Source organism: Ochotona princeps, chromosome 5 (assembly GCF_030435755.1).
Source record: "Ochotona princeps isolate mOchPri1 chromosome 5, mOchPri1.hap1, whole genome shotgun sequence".
In the NCBI taxonomy this organism is placed as follows: Eukaryota; Metazoa; Chordata; class Mammalia; order Lagomorpha; family Ochotonidae; genus Ochotona; species Ochotona princeps.
In genome coordinates this window covers 100,869,796-100,895,598 of record NC_080836.1, presented here as the reverse complement: position 1 = coordinate 100,895,598, position 25,803 = coordinate 100,869,796, and the positions used below count along the sequence as shown (strand labels likewise).

At 42.6% G+C, this 25,803-nt stretch overlaps 1 protein-coding gene across 1 annotated transcript in view; it reads left to right on the top strand.

Annotated features, from left to right (window-relative positions):
* Positions 1 to 25,412, top strand: part of DNER (delta/notch like EGF repeat containing) — a 304,451-nt gene extending 279,039 nt beyond the window's left edge. Inside the window, exons 11-13 of the mRNA XM_004576747.3 lie at positions 7,229 to 7,360; positions 15,857 to 16,103; positions 24,403 to 25,412. Of these exons, the coding sequence (XP_004576804.2) occupies positions 7,229 to 7,360; positions 15,857 to 16,103; positions 24,403 to 24,514 (491 nt within the window). The 3' untranslated portion in view covers positions 24,515 to 25,412. The remainder of the gene's footprint in view (positions 1 to 7,228; positions 7,361 to 15,856; positions 16,104 to 24,402) is intronic.
* Positions 25,413 to 25,803: the final 391 nt, after the last annotated feature.

Below are 25,803 nucleotides of genomic sequence, written 5' to 3'. Positions count from 1 at the left end.
GATTTTTTCCTTGCTTTGAGACTTTTAATTACTGTTTCAATCTCAGTCTGTTTAGATAGTCTCTATTTTATTAATTTAATCTTGGTAGGTTATATGCGTTCAGGAATTTCTTCATTTCTTTGAGCATTTTTGATTTACTAGCATGTAATTCTTCATATCAGTTTCTTCTGATTCTTCGTATGTTAATCATACTGCTTGTAATATTTCATATTTTCTTTGCTTTTTCTTTGTTAATCTGGCCGGAGCTTTATCTGTTTTGCTGTGATGTTATTTTTTGCCTTGGTTTGTTCTCATTTTCCAAGTACTCATGGCACATGATCAGATCTTTAGTTTCAGACATTTCTTTTTGTAATGTAGGCACTTAATGCTACATTCTTCCCTCTTCATATTGTTTTTGCTGTATCCTAAGGTTTTCATATGTTGTTTTTTCATTTTCATTTATTTCTGTAAAGTTTTTGTTTTTCTTTTTAATTTTTTCAATGACCCACTATTCATTTAGTAGAGTGTTGTTTAGTTTCCAAGTATTGGTGGGTGTTGTTCTACTATTCTTGTTTATTTTAGCTTTGTTTCTTTATATTCTTTAGAAGATACATGGTGTGATTTCAGTTCTCTTAAATTTGCTTAGACTTGATTTGTGGCCTGAATGTTCCATGTGCTGAGGACAAGGAAGTGTGTTCTGTAGCTATGGGATGAAATATCCTGTAAATGTTGGGTCCATTTGCTGTATTATATAGCATGTAGTTTGAACACAGATATACTTGATTAATGAGAAACTAGTAACTAAGATAACAGGATTGGGATGAGTTATTGTCAACCAACCATTACATTAACCAGGACAGAGTGGTCCAGAGTAGCCCAAGTTTGTGTGGCTGTTTGACCCTATTCAGACATCTTGGGTCCTCTGAAAGAAGCTCTTAGGGGATCCAATTTCTAACCCTGTCATACCCACCATTAGCATGATTTATGATCACTAGCATGGACCTTGATGACCTAGCTGAGGTGATTTTCAGGTTTTTTTTTTCCTGTAATGTTACTGTTTTCTATCTTTGCAATATTGAACTTTGTGTAGACTTCTGAAAATAAGATGGTGGGATAGCTACATGAAGTTTCTGGAATTCTTACGTGTGTGATATTTGTTCATTGCCCTCCGTTTCTTTATCTGTTACTTTTTATATCCACACACAGTCCCAGATGGTTACGGCACACTTTGCATCATAATCCAGTGCTGGACTTGTTTCATTGTTCAGAATGCTCCCGCTCTGGACACCTAGAGTGTTTCCATTTGGCTGCTATGTCCCATTGTTGTGCATGTATTCCCGTCATTGTGGGCATGGGATTTTTGGCTTTTTTGTTTGTTTGCTTATAACACGTACTTTCTGATTCTGTAAGGAATTCCAGTCCCATCGAAGGCTTTTCTTCCCCAGTCCTAGAATTGTCCATCTCCCCAAAGCTCCCTTTATTCTTTTTTCCCTTTTATTCTTTGTTAGAGAATTGTGTTCAGAAGGTCACTTGTTGTGCTTGTTGCTGTTCAGATGCCATTGTTTTCAGGTTCTCTGGATTAACAGAACGGTGAGATCCGCGTGTGCATACCAACCAGGGGAGATCCGAGTGTGCATACCAACCAGGGGAGATCCGCGTGTGCATACCAACCAGGGGAGATACGGATTTGTAGACAGCAGTGTGCAGCTGTCCCCACCTGCGCTAAGCTTAGTAGGAATTGATAGTGCTATCTCCAACTCAAATCCATTACTCCAATTCTAATCCATTACCACGTGGGTAATTCTGGATTTCTCTACTTACACTTTTGTGAACTCCCAAACCAACAACAAAATACCTGGTATCTGACATCTGTTTACGTAATTGTTCAGTTCTGATATACATGTATAGAAATATCAGAATTGTCAAATTGTCCTTGTGAGAAATATCTTTATCAGCTAGAGTACAATGTTTGTGTACAGCTGATTTTGCATTTGATGTGTGTGTGTTGTGTGTGTGTGTGTGTGTGTGTGTTTGCCTTCTACTCCCTTAATACACCAGAGGCTAGAAATTCTAGATGTTTTTCCTTTGTACTCAAGCTTAAGGGAAAAGTATTTAGTCCATAACATGATCTCTAGGGCTTTTAAAATATTCTTTATCAAATTAAAGAATTCCTTGGTTTGTTTTTTCTTGGTGAATTTAATCATGAATGAGTATCAAATTTCTTCAAATGCCTGTTTTGTATTGATTTATATGTTCATGTGTTTTATCCTTAGCCTATTAATTTTCAAACACTGAATCCGTTTTATACCCCTGGGATAAACCCCACTTGGTCATGGTCCATAGTTCTTTTTGTATATTGCTAAATGCCATCTCCTAGCATCTTGTTCATGATCCATATTCATAGAAGAATATTTGTCTACATTTTCCTTAATATTGTCTTTGGTTTATATCAGAGCAAAACTAATAGCAAGAAAGGAGTTGGGAGGTATATTCTTTATTTGTAGCAGATGATGTCAACTTGCTAATTCTTAAAGTATTTGATACAATTTGACAGAACTAGTGAGGAGCAGCTGGATCTGAAGATTTCTCTGCTGAGGATTTTAGAAATTTATTTATTAATCTCCTGAGAGATAATTTTAGTTTTCTATTCATCTGTTCAATTTTCGTAGTGGTTATAAGCCTATTCAGAGGATATATCGCATCATGAATGAGTTGTGGTGCTTTCTGTTCTTTGTGGTAGGGCTGTTTTTTTCTCTAAATTCCAAGCTCTCTGTGCATAGAGCTCTTTAAAGCATCGCGTGTTATCCTCTGAGATGTGTGGGCACTGTAGCGCTGTCTCGTTTAACGCATGGTATGGGTAATCTGCATCATTCTCTCTTTGTCGATATTCATTTGTCAATATACTGCTTCATTGTCTTAATCTTTTCAAAAAACAGTTGTTTCATTCATTTTCTCTATCATTTTACTATTCTCAATTTTTTGGTTGCTTCTCTTACCTCTCCGATGTGATGCCTTCTATTTTCTTTGAGTTTATTTTGTGTTTCTGTTTCTATATTGTTTAACTGAAACCTTAGGTTAATATATACATTCAGTGTTAAAGCTTTCCCCCTTCAGCACTGCTTGTATTGTATCCACAAATTTTATGTCATAAGTTCATTTTTATTCAATCAAATGCTTTTTCCCTTTCTCTCACTTAAAAAAAAATTGTGTATTTAAAAGTTAGAGTTACAGAGAGAGTGGGAGGGAGAGAGAGAGATAGATGGACAGAGACAAAGTGAAAGAGGGGTGTTGATTTTCCATCTTCTAGCTGCCTCCCCAGATGGCTGCAGTGGCTGGAGCTGAGCCAGGCTGAAGCAAGGAGCTAAGAATTTCTTCTGGGTCTCCCTTTTGAGTGACAGGGCCCAGAGACTTGGGCCCTCTTCCACTGCCTTTCTCAGATCATTAGTAGGGAGTTGGATCAGAAATGGAGTGATCAGAACTGAAACAAGCAACCGTATGTGATGCTGGCATCACAGGTGCTGGCTTTCCTCACTGTGCCGCAGCATTAGTGCCGTAAGTGCTTATTTTTAGTGTTCTTTCGTATTTTTTCCTTTGATAGATTACGAATGAGTTTATTGCTTAGTTTTTGAGTTTTGTTCAGCCATTTTCCCCTGCAGAATTCCAGTTTGGTTACTTGATGGTCGGAGAAAATTCTTTCTATGTTTTCAGTTCTTTTAAGTTTGTTTAATATGGGTGATAGAAGTAAATTCAGGGGAGAGTGGGAGATAACGTTGGTTCTGTTACTGCCAGTGTTGAGGTGTCCTGGAGGGCGGATATTGCCATGCTCTGTTCTACTTTCACTCACCTGGATGGGGCAACGCTTAGTGTTTTTGCAGTGTTTAGCTGGATTGGAACAGTGTTTGTCTATACATTTTGCCTTGAAGCTGCCCATATCCTTTTGTCTGGCCTTGAACAAGACCCCGTTCCCCTTCCCTGCTGCATGTATTGATACTGCTGGGTTGGTGGCTTTTCCAGGCTTAGTCCTCGATAAGCAAAGCTCACCCTTGTGTTGCTACCTGTGTGCTGAGGTTCCCAGCCAAACTCAGAATCTTCTTTGTCCATCTAGAAAGGAGTGTCCAGGATGTTTTAAATAATAGTTAGAGGGAGGAATAGGGAATAAACATCTCTTCTGTCTTTTGACACCCATTCGTATCACTGTAGCTGTTTTTAGGATTTCCCCTGTATTACAAGGTTTTAGCAAATGCATTAGCAGTGTGCCTCAGTGTGGTTTTATTGGTGTTGTTCTTGCTTGGGGTGTGTCGTACTTCTTGACTCCCGGGCTATAAAGGTGTTGGAGTGTTATTCTAAAAAGTAGGTCATTAAAGTAAATCAAGAAGTATCAGAAATATGCATCACTCTTGGGTTGCTCTAAAGCACACACGCTATAGAAACAGTGCCAGCAAATTGGCTCCCTAAGCAGCATAGAGTTTATATCATTACCTTCTGCCATTTAATCCCTTTTGCACTTCCAAGAAAGCTGTGGTGGGGAAAACTAGAATGGTATAGGTCTGACACACTCACGATACTCTGCTCCTGAGAGTTGTAGATCTCAGGTATTTGGTAACTGTCTACGAACAGTTCACTTTTTCTTTCTTCTGTCATGTCCACCTTTACCACGTTCTTCTGAGCTAGCATATCTCAAGAACAGACAATTTGAGGGAGCTTGGACTCCTTGCTACTTGTTTAAGCCCAATGGTGATTCAAGAACAAAAATATGCAACCAGGCTGCCCTGGAATCTGAATTTGGCATCCACCTCGCTGAAGAAGCTGTGAATCAGAACAGGATGAAGTAGTCTGGACCCACAGCTGTGGGTCGGCAAGAGTTTATGGACTTAGGAGGGTACTACATTGGCATTGATCTTCACGGGGCAGAGTGGAACTTTTGAGGTTTTCTGGACTGTAGAGGTGAGGAAGGTGGCACCACTGCCGTAGCTGGCTGTAAAGGTAGAAGGGGATCTCATTTCAGAGCTTGCAGTGCTAAGATAGCCAGCCTAAGAGAATTATTGTTTAGTAAATACCTCAATTAAGCCTGTTTCCCTTAGTGGTTGGAAGGTAGTAGTATTTGTCAAGGCCTTTGATTTTATCCTTTTAACATTTCTCATCATGTTCCTGATGATGTCTCTTCAACTGGTCTGCCGTGTAATGCCGTTTATAATAGCTTAGTCTGTGCCCTTTTCCACTCAGTGATTATCGCATTATAGAAAGACAACCTTTGAGATAGGTTAATAAGAAGCAATCAATTTCATGTCTTTTCTATTGACATAAATTACTGTATTTATTGCAAGAAACACATTTACTTAGACACTACTGAATTATTATCAACCTGGTGTCACCTCGAGGTCGTAGATGTTTCATTCTACAGATTTTACTTTAAAAGCAAAATAGATGTCCAGCACATGAAGAATGTGAAGTTCAGCAGATGTGACCTGTGTTAGGGTGGGCTTCTGCCTGGAAGATGGTCTATGACTGCTACAAGGATGCCTTATAATGTGAGGAAAACCACTGGCTCAGCAGATGTGACCTGTGTTAGGGTGGGCTTCTGCCTGGAAGATGGTCTGTGACTGCTACAAGGATGCTTTATAATGTGAGGGAAACCACTGGCAGGTACGAAAGTAATGCTGTGAGTTAAATAAGCCAAGAGACACTACTGTGTACTTGATGAAATACTGCCTTTTGTAAATGGACACAGTATTTGATTTTGCATTCTTGCTTTCAGCTATGATTATAGCAATGCAAGGTGTTTTTATTTCAGTATAATTTTTCTGTGTAATTATCTGATCAAATGCTGGCATATGTTGATAATTTCTTTTCTCATTTTTAGTCACTTAAGAGAGAGTGCCTCAACTTGAAGTATCCTCTTTAACTTCCACGTGGTGGTTTTACATTTTAGAAGTGTGCTCTTTTTATAATGACTCATAATGGATTTAAAATCACTTGAAGATAGCTTTGTTGATATAATTTGAGAAACTTGTATTTTTACTCTTTATATATAAAATCATGCATATTTATGAAGTGCCACGTGATGTTTCCATACTGGTATGTGTTGTGTAAACCCTCAAGACAGAATTTATCTCCCCAAATGTGTATCATTTCTTTATGGTGGCAATGCTCAGCATTCGCTCTCCTAGCTTTGTGACGTGTGACCGAGTATGTTTTTATTATTTGTGTTCACCTTCCTGTGAAACAACACCTCACAACTTGCCCCTTGTATCTTGGTACCTGTCAGTCAAGTGCCAGCTTCCATCTGACTCTGCTCCCTAGCCTTCCAGGCGTCTCCTAACCATCATTCTGCTCTTCAACTTCTCTAAGAGCAACTTGCTCAGGTTCCACAAAAGGTTGAAATCCTGCAGTACTTGTCTGTTCTGTACCGTCTTCAGGTTCCAGCTGATAGCAATCTGTTTCCTATAAATCGGTGGTTGGGTTACAGTGCTTGGATCGCAGGGGTTCTACCTCTCTCTGAGATAGGCAAGGATTCCCAGAAAAACTGAGCAGGAGTTCGAGGCTGCATGCTGCCTGTGAGGGAAGGGTACACAGGGCTGTGAGGGAGTCTCCCTCAAGGCACCATTTCTCAGGGACCTTTCTGTGAGGGTTAGACGACTCTCACTTCACCACCGCGTCATGGGAGGTGGGCTGGGTGGTATTTCTGAGCATTTCAGGTCCCCTTCCCTACGCCAGGCATATCGAGGGGGAAAGTAGGGTAAATTTTCATAATTGGCTCAGGCAAGACTCCCAGCTTTGTCCTAGAACTTTCCAGAAAAGAGTCAAATGTCTAGTCTCATAGGCTCAAACACTTGGCTACAAAATAATCATAAACTGAGATTTTTGGCTTTCTGGAGTTTCAAAAAAATAAATAACAAGATTCAGTTGATGGAATTCAAAATTAAAGACTTCTTTAATAAACCAGGAACCCAAGTTCAGTCCTCTGAACAACCTCAAAGAATGTATTCAGATGTGGGAATCAGCTGTGGTTGACTGGTTAAACAGACTTTAGGAGAAATTCTTTTCACTACTGCTAATTTTTTTTCCTATTTTAGTTTCACTAAATGAGATCCCTTGTCTGGAATTTTCTGAGAGTTCTGTACTTTATACAAACAGCAGATTGGCCTCCAACTTGCAGGTCCTGACCTCTAGCCTTGCATCTCTGTTTCGCCGGAGAAATGATAGGCACCCTGGTGCAGCCATCTCACAGTCACTTCTCCATGTTTCCTAGGTGACGAGTGCGACATTGACATCAACGAATGTGACAGTAACCCCTGCCATCACGCTGGAACTTGCCTGGACCAGCCCAATGGCTATAGCTGCCACTGTTCACCTGGCTGGGTGGGAGCAAACTGTGAAATCCGTAAGTATTTTGCCAGATCCTCTACTGTAACATTACGTTTGCCTGCAGCAAGACCAAGATGCCAGCTGTAACCAGACAACCCCTGCTCACCAGTCACTGGCAAGGCAGTGAGCCCTGGGGACAACACAGGCTACCCAGGCCTCCCAAGCCCCGTCTAGCACTCCTGCCCTTCTGTGCACTGTGCCCACTCCTTCCAGCGTCTGAATCCAGCTTTTCCAGAGTGAGGAGTTTCAGATGTCATCCAGAGTTCACCACTACTCATGCAGCCAAAAATGTGCTTCACGGAGAAGCATCAGAATCCTATCAGAAAATAGAGCCTTTGTGTCAGATTTTTTTTTGTTTGGTGAAACCAAACAAAACAGAATGTAAATTCGTTTTGCACTTATGTCTGCAAGGGTCTTCAAGTGGATTAAGTTCCATCAAGTGCCTGGAAAGAAGTCCAATGAAGACAAAGCTTAAAAGAAAATCTGAAAAACATTTCAGGCTGCTCGAAGTTAAGTGTCGTCTTATGGTGAACTTGCAGCAGTTTCAAAATGTCGCAGTCAGGACTTGAGACACACAGACACCAGGTGTGAGCTGAGCGGACAGAGGGATGGAGAGCTGATATGCAGTTGTGCGTTTAGCTGTTTGAGAAAGTGCTGGCCATTCTGCCTTGACAGCTATGTCCTTCTTAGTCTCTTCCTAGTACAAGCAGTCTGACCAGGCTGGTTGGGAAAAGTTTCCTCCTCATTCTAGATGCTTTTGATGCAAACGATGCTGTGTAAGGGCCCCCCCCAGGGCCTTTCCACCCCCTCCTAAAGTCCTCAGTGGATAGGGACAGCTGCCTGTGGTATATGTTTGGAATGAGGGTGGTGAATGCACAAAGTTCTAGCTATCTATCTGGTTCTCACTCCAACTTTGGCTTTCTTTGTATGACTGGACTTAACTGTGCTGAGCCTCAGTGTACTTAACCATAAAATGAGACCAGTCTTCATTCCAAAATGTGATTATATGCATTCTGATAAAGTCACATCTGTATGTTACTTTTGAAATCAGATTGTGAAGATAAATCTGCATAGGAGAGTATGGAGAAGAAAGTTCAGGAACACTAAGGGTGTCCAGTAAATTTTAAACTCAAGTCTAATGCTAGTAAAAATGTATATAAATTATACTTATTTCTAATAATGGTGATAATAAAAATATTCAAGCTTGGGTTCAAATTCAAGCTCCATTGTATTCTAGCTAATGTAATGTGGGCACACAAATTTCCCTCTCACAGTCTTGTCCTTCCCACTAATGTGATTACAATAGGCCCACCCAGGTAATCCAAGTTAATTCCCTATCTCGATAGCCTCAATTTAAGCACATTACAAAAATTTCCTTTGTCATATAAAGTAACACATCCGTAGAACCTGGGGATTAGAGTGTGGACATGGTTGGGAGACATTATTCTGCCTAACACCCCATCCTATCAATAATGCCTGCCTTTTCTTCCAGCTTGATTGATTGATCAAGGTAGGGATGACATAGAATTTTACTGGTTATAGCATCATTCTAGTTGTGGTGAATGTTTGAACAGACATGACTTACCATCATGAAAGATGAGATGTGGAGAATGGAACCGATGCTGCTCTCGAGGTTGAGGAGTTGGGTCCAGTCCAGTGTCTTCTGGCCCCCAGTCCCTTCCAGTGCATGGCAGCACATCTCACCTCTCTGGCTTTCTAGTTCTTCATTTACAAAAGGAGAGATTAACTGGCAAGGTGGATGTTCATTCTTCCGGCTCTGGAAGTATAGGTTTCATCCTTCAAATAGTGTGGTCTTATATCAGCAGGCACAAATGAGAAGGCAGATATATTCTGCTGCCTTTACCTTCCAGAATGGCACAAAGCATCTCCTACCATACATGGCATGAGTGGAGGGAGCGGAGAGGAGGGAATCTATCCTAACATACATACGGGCTATTCACCATGGCGCTCAGGCCACCTGTGCATGCTGAAAACACAGCACTGCCCCGTCAGTGGGGAGCCCAGGAGACGGCTTCTCATCTACCACTGCTGAGGATGCTGAAACCCAGTGGGGGGGACAGGTGAAGTAATCCCAGTTTAGCTGTTCACACGTACTTCCTCTGCTCCCTGTTTATGCCACTAGTGAGTGTTTCTTAGACATTTGTTTCTTTAGGGGCCGAATTTGTGGCACAGCAACCACCCAACAGTTGCTGCATGCTTAATCTATTGTGTGCACAGGCGAGCTGCTTTGCGTGTGTTCTTCATTTTTGTGTAAATCAGTCTTTTTGCAAAAAATAAAAGTAATTTTTTATCACTACCTCACAGCAGTTAACACTGTGAACCTTTTCTCATGTATTCTTTTTAAAATATTAGTTTTATTATTAGTAAAAATTTGTTTATTTTTATTGGAAAGTCGGATTTACAGAGAGGAGAGAGAGAAAGATGTTTTGTCTGCTGGTTCACTCCCCAAGTGGCTGCAACAGCCGGAGCTTAGACAATCCTAAGCCAGGAGTCCAGAGCCTCTTCCAGATCTCCCCTATGGGTGTGGATTCCAAGGCTTGGGTCGGCCTCTACTTCTTTCCCAGACCACAGGCAAGGAACTGGAATTGAAGTGGAGCAGCTAGGATATGAACCAGTGCCCATATGGAATGCCAGTGGATGCAAGGCAAGGATTTAGCCAATAGGCTACCACACTGGGCCCTATCATATATTCCTGTAGATGTATTCAATAGACTATGCTAGTCTCTTTTGTTTCTCTATAGTTAAGGATTATTTTATACATCCTGTTTTTTTTAAAGATTTATTTTATTTTTATTGGAAAGTCAGATATACAGAGAGGAGGAGAGACAAGAGAGCAAGATCTTACGTCTGCTGATTCACTCCCCAAGTGGCCACAACAGCCAGAGCTGAGCAGATCCAAAGCCAGGAGCCAGGAGCTTCTTTTGGGTCTCCCACATGGGTGCAGGGTCCTAAGGCTTTGGGCCATCCTGCACTGATTTCTCAAGCCACGAGCAGGGACCTGGGTGGGAAGTGAGACCACTGGGATTAGAATTGGCACCCATATGGGATCCCTGCGTGTCTAAGGCAAGAACTTTAGCCATTCGGCTACCATGCTGGGTCTGCTGTACTTCTTAATACTGCCACCTTGTCAGTAGACAGCAGCCTACTCATGTGAGAGTATCAGTAAGATAATGTCTCAGAGGTGGAATGGCTAGATTAAAGGGTTTTTTACTTTTAATACTTGGTTTTGGCATGATGGTTATTATTGTTGTAATTTTTCACAAGTGTTTATCTATATACATTGACTCTTTGCTTTTTAAATCTTTTGTCTTGGAAGCAGTGATGTGGCAGTCCAAAGGTGACTTGGAAATTACACTTAATTCATACTTACCCTGTTGATGTTTTGAGCACCACTTACTTTTCCTGGAAGAACTGTGGCTTTGTGTGAGGAACGTAGCCTGACTGAGGGAGAGAATGCTGCTCTGGAGTCCTGAGGGGGGGGACTCAGTGCTGTGACTTGACCTCGTTGTGAGTTGCAACTCAGCTGCTCCGTGGCCAGAAAATAAGATCTCTTAGCCATAGGCCTGGAGAAATGGGACAGTGAATGTAAGCGTATACTGTGGTGCCTGACACACACCAGGTACTCAGTACATGGCTGCTTGAACTGTTGGTGAGCTCTCCTGCTCTTTGATCAGCAGTGATCCCCAGAAGTCTGCCCGGAGTGAGATCTGTGTTTCCTAAATGCAGTATTGACATGTGAGAGACTTGTGGGTTAAAAACCACTTTCTAGAAATACAGAGTATTTTAGGATCACAGGCAGTGTACGGATCGATGGTTGCTATTGATAAAATTAGGCCTTGCCATTTCCCTTGCGGCGCAGAAACAGCGCATGAGCAGATCTTTCTAGTCTCCTCTGAAAACTGCCCACGGGTTTATGTCCCAGGGGGGAATGGTTCTCAGGCCTCTGGCTGCAACCCACTGCAAGAAATGATTCATACCTTGATGCTATGTGTGACAAACAAATACGCACATAAGCACCCAAAACTTGAAATAATGCTTTTTCCTGAGTGACACACTCTGATACAGTTTTCTCATTTTTTTGGTCAAAATGTGAGTATAGTCTTACTTCATTGATTTCCACAATCTTCACTTTGGAAACCACTACTTTATTCATTGAAATATGTGGCTGTAGAAACACAATGACTGGATTTAAACACATATTCTTTTATTCACGTTAAAAATTATATAAAGGGTAGGAATTTTATGGTTTTAGGAGCCTAGTGAAACTTCCCATCCTACTCTCCCACCCATTCTCTCTTGTCCTTTTTTTCCTATTAATTTTTGCAATGGCATATTCTCAATTTAGTTTCCTATCACCAGCTTAACCCTCCACTAAGTAAAAAATTCAGCAAGTAATAAGTTTCTTCTCCCAGCTGTTGTGTGCAGTAATCCTGGGAAAATCACTTCCCTCTGAGTCTCATTGGTTCCTGTATCAGTTAGAGATAACAGTATCTTCCTCAGAACATTTTAGGAGGAATAAGTGATTCAACTCCCAAGACACTTAGAATCCAGACCAGCACATATAGAATTCTCAGTCAATGTCAGCTATTACTCACCAAGATAATGAGCTCATCATGCACTTGACGTGATCATGTGGGGGTCTTGAAGACACTTCCTATTGCACACACACACACACTCAAGTTCAGGTCTTCTGGTCAGCATTGAATGTCTTGGTGTGATCCCTGCTCAGCTACAGGGCACAGCTGCGTTTTGTTTTGTTTGTGGGTACCTTGTGAGATCTCTCTATCCTTCAGCAGACTTGGGCCCCATGAGCACTTTCCACTTTTCTCTGACACAAAGTAGGTACTTGATTCTCTGAATGGATTCCAGGGAAGAAGCGTGTCTGTTCCTTCTGTTCCCTTTTTCCATGTGTGTGGATTCACAAGGGTTAATTTCTTTTTCCATCTTACTGTTTTGGTTGCACCTGTAACCTTTAGCTGCAGGAGACATAATGTAATCCAAAGGTTCCCCTTGCAGTTGTTCTGGGTAGCAGATTGTCTCAAAAATTCTGAAGCTACTAAATGACATCTTCACAATGACATTCTCATCTACTCACTTTTACTCTTTATAAATAACTAAGGTAGATGAATTAACTAGCCGTAGTCCATGGCTAGCCCTTTTTCCCAACTGAAGGTAATTTTGGGGACCAATTCAAATGCTTAGTGCAAAAGCACTTTGTGGAATACAAGATCCCAGTTAAGGAAGAATGAAGAGGATGCCTCAGACTCACAAGTGTGACTTCTTTTTGAACAGCTCATGTGCTTGTGTTTCTGACCGTGCACCTGCTCGAACTGACGAGCTCATTCCATCAGTCTGGATTATGCTGCTTCCCCGTGCTGTGCAGCCAATATAGTAAATGATTCGTGCAGAGGGAGTCTCAGCATGCAGCAAAGTGAGGTTTTGGAGGGTGGTGTGCCTGGACTGGGAGACAGCAATTGCAGCCACCTGTGCAGATCAACTTGCCGCGTGTGTGTCCGAGTGTTGACTTTACTCAGCTCCAGCCTGGCTACTAAACTCTAGTTAGTGAGACATTCACCTTCAGTCCCATTAGAAAAGTTTCAGGTGATGGTAAAATAGACTATAACTTTAAAGAAAAGTGTAGAGCGAGGAGAGAAAGTGAAGTTTTTGGAGTCATTTTGAGAAAGTTTTCTCAAAAGCCATAGCACTTGGAATGCAGCCACGTGGGGGATGGAACAGATGGTGAGGAACGGCAGCTGTGGAGGGAACTCAGAGAAACTGAGCCCATGGTCAGCATCGTTGTTTTCTCAAAGCAGTAGCCATGTGATTGTGCGTTTTGGCTTTTACACCGTTAACACGAGTGTCAAGTCATTTGTTTATTGGGTAGATCACCAGAACTCATCATGGACTCCTGATGTCCAACACCAACCAGATGTGCATGCTCTACTGAGCTGGAGTGGAAACGAGCTGCCCTCATGTTTTTGCTAAATGGGTGTTGTAATTTACATTATGGAGCCTTGAACTCCAGTCTGCATTTGATTTTTTTAGAGACTGTTAGAATAAATAGAAATCAAGTGAATTGGCCTTACTCTTCCGGCTGGAAAAGTCAGTCTCACCTCTCACGTGTACCACCGATTACCAAATGACACAGCTGCCGATTTAGGCATGGATTCTTGCTTCTAGTTTCACCAAGCAACCTTCTGTCATGACGTCATTTGTGGTGATTTATGTTGCTGCACCTGTGTTTGTGAGCTGGTTCAGGTGGAGCAGAGAGAGTCAGTCACACTAAACCCCATGTGCCAGGAGCTCAGACCGGCCAACTCCAGTGGCACCCAGATTATCTGGACCCAAGCTCAGAAGTCGTTTCCTGCATCCTTTCCTGTCCCTTTCTCAGGAACCGTCCAGGCTGGGCACCCGGGTCACTTTGCTGTTTGGCTTCTGAGAAATGTCTCTAGGACTTGTCCTCTTGTTGCTCCTTCATCTGAGCTCTGCACATGTTAACAGTTCAAGGCAAGGAATGGTTAATCCTTGATTCCATAAGCACTGAAGAAGTAGCTGAGATGAAGTTGTGGACATCCGGAAGCCACAAACATAAGCATATTTTAACAAGCTCGTTGAAAATGGAATTAAATGGTGAAGCGTGTGGGTGCAAAAAATCTGAAATCCATGTTATTTTCCTCTTAACATTTTCAATGAACTTTTTTCTTTTTTAAAGAAGATTTATTTATTTGGAAATCAGGGTTATACAGAGAAGGAAATCAGAGTTACACAGAGAGAGGGAGAGAGAGAGAGAGAGAGAGAGAGAGAGAGAGAGAGAAAGAGAGAATCATTCATTCACTGGTTTTCTCATCCAGATGACTGCAATGACCAGTACTTGGCCAAGCTGAAGTCAGGAGCTAGGAGCTTCATCTAGGTCTCCCACTTGGATGGTTTCCAAATACTTGAGCAATCCTCACCTGCTTTTCCTAGGCTGTTAAGAGGGAGCTGCATCAGAAGCAGAGCAGCTGGAACTTGGACAGGTACTCAATACAGGATGCTAGCATTAAAGACAGTGGCTCTACCGCCCACGCCACAACACCAACCCCTCCACAGACTTGTTAAAGAATCTGGGTGTGCAAGGATTTCAAATGGGTTTTTTTGCACCAGAGCAAACCTTTTAACTGCATTTTCTAAACATTTTTCTAAATAAATATGTATTTATTTAGAAAGTGGAGCTACAGAAAGAGAGATGGAGAAACAGAAATCATCTGTCTGGTTCACTCCCCAATGGCTGCCGTGGCTTGGCCTGGATCAGGCTGAAGCTGTAAGCCTGGAACTGCATTTGCATCTTGCACAAGGGTGCAGAGACCTGGGCGTTTGGACTATCATCTACTGCGTTCCCAGGTGCATCAGAGCAGCCAGGATCTCAGCTACTGCTCTTATGGGATGCTGATGTTGTAGCTGGCAGGCTAATCCATTGCACAGAAATGTTGACCCCTTCATAAAGTTTTTGAGGCACCTGCATATCCTCACTTAAAATAGAATAGGGAGATGATTCCTGAAGATTTCACAGTACTTCTTTCCTAGGCCATAATCAGGGAACTGAATTGAAAGTGCAACAGTCTGGACACAAACTGGCACCCAGATTGGATGCTGGCTCTGTCAGGCAGAGGATTAGCTTGCTACCCTACCACTCTGGCCCCTGCATGAAGTTCAGCTTTTCAATGAGTAGCTGGATATTCTGAACTCATATACAGTTCACAAATTATTGTATTACATAAGTAGGTCATGTTGGAATACATCGTTTCATCCTTTTGCTGGTTAATTAATATTTTTACATTTTACTAAGAGCTTAATATTGATGCTATGTCTCATTTTTTGTCTGTTATAAATCGTGTTGGAGCCGATGGGGTGGTATGAGAGTACAAGTGTGGGGAAATGTAGCTGCACCTGCAATGTTTTATCTCTTTCTAAAAATTGTCTGAAGACTCTAAAGCAAACTGTGAAGGCTTATTAGCTCTCAGTGATGAATATATGATTATTGGTGCTGATTTTCCGAGCCTTGCTATGAATATGTAGTAGTTGAGCATTTCACATTTAAAGTTGTGGTTCTAAGATGAATTTTCTTTGACAGGGGATTTCTGCATTTACAGGGGTTATTTCTGTAGCACAAACCCTGAAACACATTAAAATATGTGCCTCAGCAGGGTCATGTATCAAGTTATAGTCTGTGTTTCTGTGTACCCTTGTCAACTGTGCTTATCATATTTTACAAATAACATTTGGATGTCGGTAGAGAAATTTCATTTAAAAGATAATTATGGAGCTGAGCAGTTTTCTACTCGCATTCCTTTGATGAACTCCTCTTTACCTCCTTTGCACGTTTTCCCATGACATATTCCTGGGTTTTCATGATTTGGGAAAAGTCATTATGCCTTAAATCCTTCGTCCCTTGATCTGGACTATGCATAAGGCCACAACTCACGCCCAGCCCTGTGCTTGCTTTGGCCTTCAGACCTGCAGTGGAAGTCCGGTCACATGGCGGAGAGCCTCACCAACATGCCCCGGCACTCTCTGTACATCATCATCGGAGCCCTCTGCGTCGCCTTCATCCTCATGCTTATCATCCTCATCGTGGGCATCTGCCGCATCAGCCGCATCGAGTACCAGGGCTCCGCCCGGCCTGCCTACGAGGAGTTCTACAACTGCCGCAGCATCGACAGCGAGTTCAGCAACGCCATCGCCTCCATCCGGCATGCCAGGTGGGCTTCCGGGGGTCAGTGGGCAGGGGAGTGCTGCTCACAGGTGCACCTTCTTGGTACCAGGTTTGTAACTGACACAGGATATCGCAAGAAGATGAAGCGTAGTAAGTGCAGTGCTGTCGTGGGACAGCAGGCAGCCAGGCCGTGCGACCAGCTCTGGTTTACACTGAATACTTTCATTCATATACTTTGTGCTCATCTTTGCATAATTTGCTGATTGTCAATTTCTCTGTGTTGAAGCGTTTCCTGATGATTTCTGGATTGTTGAACTATGCTGCTTTTCAGACCATTTGCCTAGATGGATGATTCTGATTGATGCGGGGACTTACAAAAGGATAGTGAAACAGCTTCCATGCCACTGCTAGAGTCCATCCTTACAGAAAGCAGTGTCCTGCTGTGGAGGGAGGATTCCAGCAAGGTCTCGTGCTAATGAGGTTGTCAGGGGAAGTATATGCATGAGGCCTCAGGTAACAGAACAGAGTTTTAGCTACTCCGTGATTGGGTATTTTAGGCCATTTCATAGTTCCACACTGAGAAAGGGATAAGTAATCCTTAGTAATAACAGTCATGTTAAATCACCCTTATTAAAGGTTTGTACAGATTACACCGGATTTGCTTCTGAGCCATTATAAACAACCCAGCTAATGTAATGTAAAGAGTAAACCATATCATCCTTGTCCATTGAAGTGAGCCATCTTCTCTTTCCATCAGTGGACTAACTTGAAGTGATCAGCTCAGAAGTCAGTATAGTTGAGACTGGGGTGAAGTTGATGCCTTAGGGCTGGGTTTAGGGCACTGTTAGCTGGATGACATCCGCTGAGATGTCATCTGTTGGTGTTGGTCAAGACACACACTGTCAGAATTCTGTCTCAATGCTGCAGATACCAAGAGGTGCAAAAAGAAGTATTTTTTCTCTAGAAGATCTAGCCCCAGATCTTGCAGCTGTTTTTTTGCTCCACAAAGTTACAATTGGCTTCTGGGAAGAGGAGCTGGTGGTATAGAGCACGTGGGAGGTGAGGTGGTCCTGCTGCAATGCCTGGGTGGATCTGAACCCAGCTATGATTTAATTGTGAGAGATAGCAGGGAGCCTGGCCTCCTCCTCGGGGCCTGCACTGCTGCTCTTCCTGCCTCCTGCTCCAAAAGTCGGTTCAGGCAGCAAGGCTTCTAAAGAGCGTAATTTCCTCTAAGGCACCTGCTTCTGTGTCCCAAGGATCCTGGCATACAGTGGATCTCCTGCAGATTTTGAGGTCACAAATGAGTGGGTGATCTCAGTGAGGGGTTGACCTAGCACCAGTCCCATGACCCCAGCCTAGGAAATCAGATCCCCCCAACCCGAGAGGTATCGTAGGTAAGGCCGTCAGGAGCCAAGAGGCAGACCTTGTATAGCTGGAGATCAATTTTTCTTCCCACATAGGCCTCGGGGTGGGGAGGGAGGAAAGAATAGACTTGAAACTCCTGAAGCAGAGAATCAACTGGAAAGCATTTTACAAACCTGGATTTTATTTGGCACTGATTTTTATCAGAAATATGTATGGCAGGTTTCCTAGCCAACAAGCTGCTACATGCACCGGTAACAGCAGATGGAATGATGACATTAAAGGAATGTCTTCCCAAATAGCTGAAATTCAGGAGAACATCTCCCTTGGCAGCTGAATTAGTGACCATCTCAAGTTTTGCAGCATGCCTGTGCAGAGGTTGTGGCTGGGTCTCTGGCCCATTGGCCCCGGTTGCTCCCTTTTCTGGGAAACCCTAGAAAGGCATTGGCAAACTCTCAGTCATTTGGATGGTACCCTCTCCCTAGTCTGTATCGCAGACTGTCTGCCTGCCGCCAGTCTGGATGTGATATTGAAGCCAAATGAACACAGCCCAACGCTCTGTGGGAGGGTGCTGAGTGGGTCACCTGGGACACTCACAAATGACTGGGGAAATACCTGGTGATACTGAGGTTGGCCATCTGTTGGTGTTGTCTTCTCTCCAGAGTCGCCTGTGCCTTGGCAGCTTGCTGACACACAGGCAGCAGAGTTTGTAACTGGTTGGCCAGAGCTGAGTTCTGGTCCTGAGGTCACATCTTGGTTGCTGGAAGCCGGGTCTCAGCAGGAAAGGCCCGATCTTACAAAGCAGAAAGAGGCAAGCCGTGGATGGACAGTGTTCCTCAGCAGCTCCAAACACAGTGGTTTTGGTCTTTCTCAGTCCTGGGTCATGGCCATTCTCTGCCGCATCGGCTGGCTGTGAACTTGGCCGAGAATGTGTGCTCTTAGAGCTGCTGGACACGGCCCTTTGTTCTTGTAGAGAAATGGGCACATGAGACTTGTCGCCACATGTGACGTTTGAGCCCTGCAGGTGCTGCTGGTGTCACAGCTTCTGTTTAGTGCCTCTGTGATGGCCAGCATCGACTGAGAGCTTCCTGTGGGTCAGATGCCATGCTAATTGGTTCTCAGATAAGGCACTGGCATAAATCTTATGAGAATCAGTAGTCCATGACACAGGTGACAAGAATGGGCTTAGAAAGATCATGCAACTTATGCAAGGTTTCTTAAGTGGGAAGGCCAGGGTAAAAGTTGTGCTAACTCAGGGCCTGGCGTGATAGTGTAGTTGTTAACGTCCTTGCCTTGAACGAGCCAGGATCCCATATGGGTGCCGGTTCTAATCCCGGCAGCTCCACTTCCCATCCAGCTCCTTGCTTGTGGCCTGGGAAAGCAGTTGAGGATGGCCCAAAGCCGCCCTGCACCCGTGTGGGAGACCCAGAAAGAAGTTCCTGGCTCGTGGCTTCGGATCAGCTTAGCTCCAGCCATTGCAGCCACTTGGAAAGTGAATCATCAGACGGAAGATCTTCCTCTCTGTCTCTCCTCTTCTCTGTACATCTGCCTTTCCAATAAAATAAATAAATCTTTAAAAAAAAAAAGATGTGCTAACTTGAGGGCAGTGTCTTTAAATGCACCTAGTATGCAGACTCTCATCAGGAGTGGGAAAAGAGACTCACAGATCGCATGTTCTTCACACGCATGGAGGCTGCAGCGAAACGTCTAGAACTCAGGCCCCAGAGGCCAGATAATTCTACCTCCCACAAGGAGTCTGACCTCAATAAATGATTCCTAATCTTCTATTTCCTCTTCTGGTAAAATGGGACAAGTGTAACCTACTTGCCTCCTAAGTTGCTGTGACAATGAGATAAGAGGATCAGTCCCTAGAATTGAGACAATCAAGGGACTCTGGTGTGACACCAACACTGACATCAGTGCCTGACGTGCGGTCTCTCGGTGGACCTCAAGGAGGAGCTGGGAAGAAGCGTTTTGAACAGCTTTCCTGGAAGGAGAGGGCATGCCAGTTCATGTACATCACTGAGAATGCTGGCGCCCTCCTGGAAACTTGGCAACATCTCCTAAGTGTCATGGTGTGTGGTTGCAGCCTCAGCGGGGAGATAACTGAGGCGGAAACGTGACCATAGCTACCCACCAGCTCTGGAAGAATCAGTTGTTCCTACTGATTTCCTAAACTTGTGTGATATTTTTTTTAATAGACAAGAATGCTTTCTGAGTCAAACATCACATAGAATCAAGGGTGAGAATTCAGTTGCAAACAGTATGCAGAGTATATTCTCGCTTTTGTTAACATATAATAAATATTATATATGAGAATGCATCCATAAGTTCACAAGAAAGTAGAATTGAAACAGAAGTTTGTTTTGGTGCAAAATTTTTTAAGTCCATTTAAGTCAATTTTTTCATAATAAGCATTTTTTATAGCTGTTTGAAGATTTCCCATATACATGGTTTTAAGATTCTTCTTGATACAAAAATAAATCTAGCCTTTGATTTTATTTTCTATGAAGTATTTGAAGTTCCCTGGTATGACATATTCAGAGGTGCTTAATACATACTTTCTAACAGAGCTGAGAAGATTTTGTGGTGAGGAGTGGCCAAAGGAGAACACCCAAAACACTGACAGCTTTTCCTTTCGGGGAGGAAACAAAAATGATTGTTAGGGTGTTCAGTAGTGGCCTTCAGGCCACACAACCTGTTGTGAATACTCCACTCTTACTATATTACACATAAACATCCAGAATTAGTGTGAGTGGCTTGAACTGCCTTAGCAACAGGCAACAGGCTGAACTTGGCCTGCAGCTGATAGTTTGCTAACCCCTAGACAGCAATTTAATTATCTCTAGCTTCTAATTTTATTTTTTTCACAACTAAAATGTATCCTGATAAGAAAAACAGCATGCTATTTGAGAAAAGAACAATAATATTTTAAAACTGTGGTAAAAAAAAAAAATAAGCAGCCTCTTATACTGCTTTAGTGCCTGGAGTTTAAGATAGAAGGCTACAGGTGTTTCTTCATTTCCTGGCCTGTAATGAAATGAAGGAGGTAGAAAAGCTGTTAATGTTTGGAAAGGTCAGCATGGGTACACATCCATGGATCCCCAAGGATGAGTCCACCCTGGTGAGAGAGGCCGGCGATTCAGTTGTATCAAACATGGGATATATATCTGATATACATCAGATGTTAGAAAACTGCACTGTTCTGTCAAGCAGACCATTTTCACTTTGGCGCAGTAGATGCTGTGCGTTGGGTGGGGCCCTCTGTGATTCACCTGTGTCACTAGAGCTGAGTTCTGACTGCTGGGACACTGAAGGAGGGATTTCAGGCTCCAGCCTGATTGCGCTTCCCTGCTGCTGGACACTTTAGTCTGAGTTTCACCAGTTTACCTTCTAACTTCACGATACTCCATGACCCGTTCCTGTCATCACCATGCGCCCCAGGTAGGTAGGCAGTCTGGAGGCAAAGTGGTGCTGCCTGCTCAGCTGTCTACTTTGAGCACACTCAGGTAGACCAGTGGCTCATTGTGGAGGGGTGTCCACACTTGTCCATCACCCTCAGTGGCTGCACAACAGCCACTCTCAGTCCATGTTGAATTTTATGGTCCTTTGAACAATACCTTGCTATTGGTTGAGTAAAACAGAGACATCTCATTTTCTGGATTTTGAGGAAACTGATTCTTCTTCAAACTATAAAGTCATATGAAAATGTCTTTTTTTAAAATTATTTATTATTTTTACTTCATTAATTACATTGTATTATGTGGCACAGTTTCATAGGTACTTGGGTTCTCCCCACCCCTCCCCAAACCCTCCCACCATGGTGGATTCCTCCACCTTGTTGCATAACCACAGCTCAAGTTCAGTTGAGATTCCCCCACTGCAAGCATATACCAAACACAGAGTCCAGCATCTTATTGTCCAGTCAAGTTCAACGGCTTCTTAGGTATACCCTTTCTGGTCTGAAGACAGAGCCAGCAGAGTATCATCCCAGTCAATTGAAAGCTCCAACATACCATCAGCAAAAATTTACATCATTATGGAATTAATTGACATAGTAATGAGTAACCAATATGTTAAAAGTAAATGCGAGTTCCCAGCCACCTTCTGTGACCACCTCACCTATACTTCAATTTAGTTTATACACAACATATAACACTCAAAACATAACATGTTATACATAACATCATATCATCTTAAATTAAGGCAAACATGTGGTATTTAACCTTTTGGAATTGGCTCATTTCCCTTAGCATTATGGTTTCCAGTTTGGCCCATTTGGCCACAAAGAACTGCATTGTGTTTTTTTTAATAGCTGAGTAGTATTCCATGGAGTAGATGAACCATAGCTTTCTTATCCAATCCTCTGTTGATGGGCATTTTGGTTGTTTCCATGTTTTTGCAATTACTGATTGTGCTGCTATGAACATAGGAGTGCATGTTGGTTTCTCATAAAACAATTGTTCTGGATATATTCCTAGGAGTGCTATTGCTGGATCATATGGTATGTTGAATTTGAGTTGTTTGAATGTTCTCCATACTGATTTCCATAGAGGCTGTACCAGCCTGCAGCCCCACCAGCAGTGGAGTAGGGATCCCTTTTCCCTGCAACCTCGCCAACAAGTGTTGTTGGTGCTTTTATTCATGTGGGCCAGTCTTACTGGCGTTAGGTGGTACCTCATTGATGTTTTAACTTGGATTTCCCTTATTGCCAGGGAACTTGAGCATTTTTTCATATGTTTATTTGCCATTTGGGTTTGTTCCTTTGTGAAGTGTTTGCCCATTTCCCGTGCCCATTTCTTGAGTGGCTTGTTTGTTTTGACATTTTGGTTGTTTTGTAGCTCTTTGTATATTCTGGAGATCAGCCCTCTATCACCTATGTCGTGTGCGAAGATCTTCTCCCATTCTGTGGGCTGCCTTTTTACTTTGTTGATTGTTTCTCTAGCTGTACAGAAGCTTCTTAGTTTGATGAGGTCCCAATTGTTTATTTTGGTCTTGATTTCTACTGCTTTTGGAGTCTTTTTTAGGAAGTGAGGGCCTACCCCTAAGTGTTGCAGTGTGTTTCCAACATTTTCTTCCAAAAGTTTGAAGGTTTCTGGATGTAGGTTTAGATCTGTTATCCATTCAGATCTGATCTTAGTGTATGGTGAGAGATGTGGATCTATCTTTTTGTTTCTGCAGGCTGTTAACCAGTTGTCCCAACAGTATTTATTGAACAGACCTTCCCATTTGCCTGGATTGTCGTTTGTCTTTTTGTCAAAGATTATTTGGCTGTATCTGTGTGGGTTCGCTTCTGGTGTTTCTATTCTGCTCCATTGATCTTCCTCTTTTAAAAGATCTAATGGAGTCCATCAAGTTTAGATTTTTCTTCTTGGTCAATTATAAATTTTCAGTTAATTAATATGACTTTTTGGTTCATACATCAAAGTTTCCACAGGAAGCCATAACTATAAGCTAGAATGTGGAGAAGTTTCTATAGGGTTGGTAAATTTTTCTGTTAAGTCATTAGTAGTAAGCAATACATTTTGAACAATGTATGTGGCAGCTTTGGAGACTTGTTAGAATATTTTTTTTATCTTAAAGCAGTTTCTGATGAGTTCAGACTTGAGGGAAAGTGTCAGGTGCGGTAGGCCTTTCCCGCTCTCAGCTCAGCCTGGAACCCGACCCACACCTCTGCAAATACAAGTCCAGGCTCAGCGTGGCTTCACATTTCCGAAACGAAAGTCTTGCTCAGGGATGCAGGCTAGCTCTGGGTCTCTTAGGCCACAAGGCATTGACTTCCCCTGTCCCTTGCCTGGTATACCTGCCTGCTTCTGAAGGTCAGTCAAACGGGAATGAATGGGAGTTCAAGACTGACAAATGGTTGCAAATGAAAGATGGTCTGAAGAATGCACTGTTTTCTCATCCCCACCCCCCGCCCGCCTGTGCAAAACTCGCCACAACCCTGTGGATCCTACTTCTCTTCTCCAAGCATAGAGTGTATCAGGAAGCAAGAGACAGAGAGGCACCAAGCCCTGGTGGTTGAACCCCTGTATTTCAGAGGAACCCCTTTTTCAAAATGCAACATTCTTCTGAAATTCCTTTTTAATAAATCCTGTTGGACACATATATAGAAAGGGGGAGAACTGGTGGGTTTTTGTGGACGATTGTTTAAATTCTGTTGTACTCTAAGGCTTTTAGGAAAGGTAAGGGGTCTTTGAATGGGAACAGACCACCCAGAAGTTGAGTTAGCCTTATTGCAATAACTGCTTAAGACTGGCTTAGCAGTAAATCCTGAAATTGGATTTGACTTCCCAGGCTTCTGGGAGTCTTCAACCCTGCTATCCAGGGGATTTTTGATGTTTGCAGATCTGTTGGGACAATGGCTTGTGTGTACCTGGGGCTTGGGGTGTGGTGGTTGGCATGATAGATGCTGGGAGACTACATGAACATGTATCTCTGCATTTGACACTGCTTCCTGTTCTTCCTCTGTTTTGTTGAGGTCTCAAAAGACCTCAAAACCTTCACAGCTATCCCTGGAAATCCACGGGAGAGGTTATCTGTCTGTAACGCCCCCCCCCCCCCCAACCACCACCACATGCTGTATTTCAAGTATTAGAGCGGATGTAACATACACTTCCCTCCCCAAGAGTTACAGGTCTTAGAAGACAAAGGCAAATCAACACACGTTTTCTTAAAACCTGTTGTAGAGTTGACATGCCCAACTGCTTTGCCAGGATTTAATGTAAAAACATTGACATTTGTTTGGCCTATCTTATGAAATCCATTCCTTGGTGCTTGCATGAAATACTCATGTTTTACCCACTCAGTGTTAGTATCAGGATTCTTTTATTTCTGCACCAACAAACTAGAGGATGTATTCGATGGACTACTGTTAGGGTTCCATTTGATTCTTGAGTGTAAGTCATTTTTACCAGTTGCCTTTAACAGGACTTAAGCTCTTACATGTATCCAACCAGAATCCTCTTTCTCTGTGATTTCAGATTTGGAAAGAAATCTCGGCCTGCAATGTATGATGTAACGCCCATTGCCTATGAAGATTACAGTCCGGATGACAAACCTTTGGTCACACTGATTAAGACAAAAGATTTGTAATCTTTCTTCTCTCTCTCTCTCTCTTTTTTTTGGATTATTTTTGAAAAAGATGGGTTACTACACTCATTGAAATATTTTTAAGAAAATAAAAAGCTTAAGAAATTAAAAATGTTAGCTGCTCAAGAGTTTTCGGTAGAATATTCAAGAACTAATTTTCTGCAGCTTTTAGTTTGAAAGAATATTTTAAAAACACAGAATTTGTGAACTCCATAGCCTACATTTTAATGTACTTTCTAAACTGTACGCTTCTACAAGTGTGTGCTGTTTCCATGGTAGACACTACTGCGAAACCCAGATGAAATTCTGCACTTGTTACAGAGTAAGTCTAATCAAGAAGTTGCTGAGTGCTGGCTGTAGAGTTAGGAGAACATGTAAGTAGAGTATGATACATAATACAGTATATCCCTTACCTAAAGAGAAGTCAGAAATGTTTGTTTTGTGAAAACGACGCTAGTTGAATTTATTATTCCTCACCTGAATGGAATTAGCCTCTGCCTCATTCTGTGCATGAGTAAGTGATTTATTTCTGCACTGTTTGATTGAACTTTGCAGAACCACTATTTTGAGTTTGTTTTGTCATTTGTGTGACAGTCTTCAAACTAGGCCTTGATACCAACCACAAGGAAGGGGTCTAGTGCAGCAAATTACGGTGGAGTTCTGTCTCTATTTTTCTTCCAGCCCTCAAGGTTTTCTATTGTGAGTAAACTGAATTTACATTTGAGTTGTTGTGTTGCTAAGAGGTAGTCAGTGTAAGAGAGTACTGGTTCCTTCAGTAGTAAGTATTTCTCATAGTGCATCTTTATTTATATCCAGGACATTCTTGTGGCTGTATTTGATTGATATGTGCTTCTTCTGATTCTTGCTAATTTCAGGAATATTGAATAAATGTTATTAAGTCAAGGAATCACGTGTTTCTCCTTTTTTAAAATTATGTAAATCATTTTGGATTTTATGTTGGTGGTCAAACCAATACTTGTTCTGTTCACAGCATTTTAAATACCCTGAGGTATTTCCATGATTTGCATGTGGTTGCCATGGCCCTCAAGGGTCCACAACAAGTTTGGTCCCCACGATGACAGAATGGGAGGGAATGGAACTTTTAGGAGGTGGAGAGGCCCTTGGGCCACCGGAAGAGCTGCCCTGGGAGAGGATTTAGGATGCTCTTTGCGACCCCTGAGCTCCTTCAAGAGTGAGCCCTTAGCAAAGTGAGCCTGACCGCTGGGTGTATCTCCAGCTTTCTGTTGGGAGATGTGGCTTCCTCCTGGCACACCTGCTCCTGCATTGCGGTG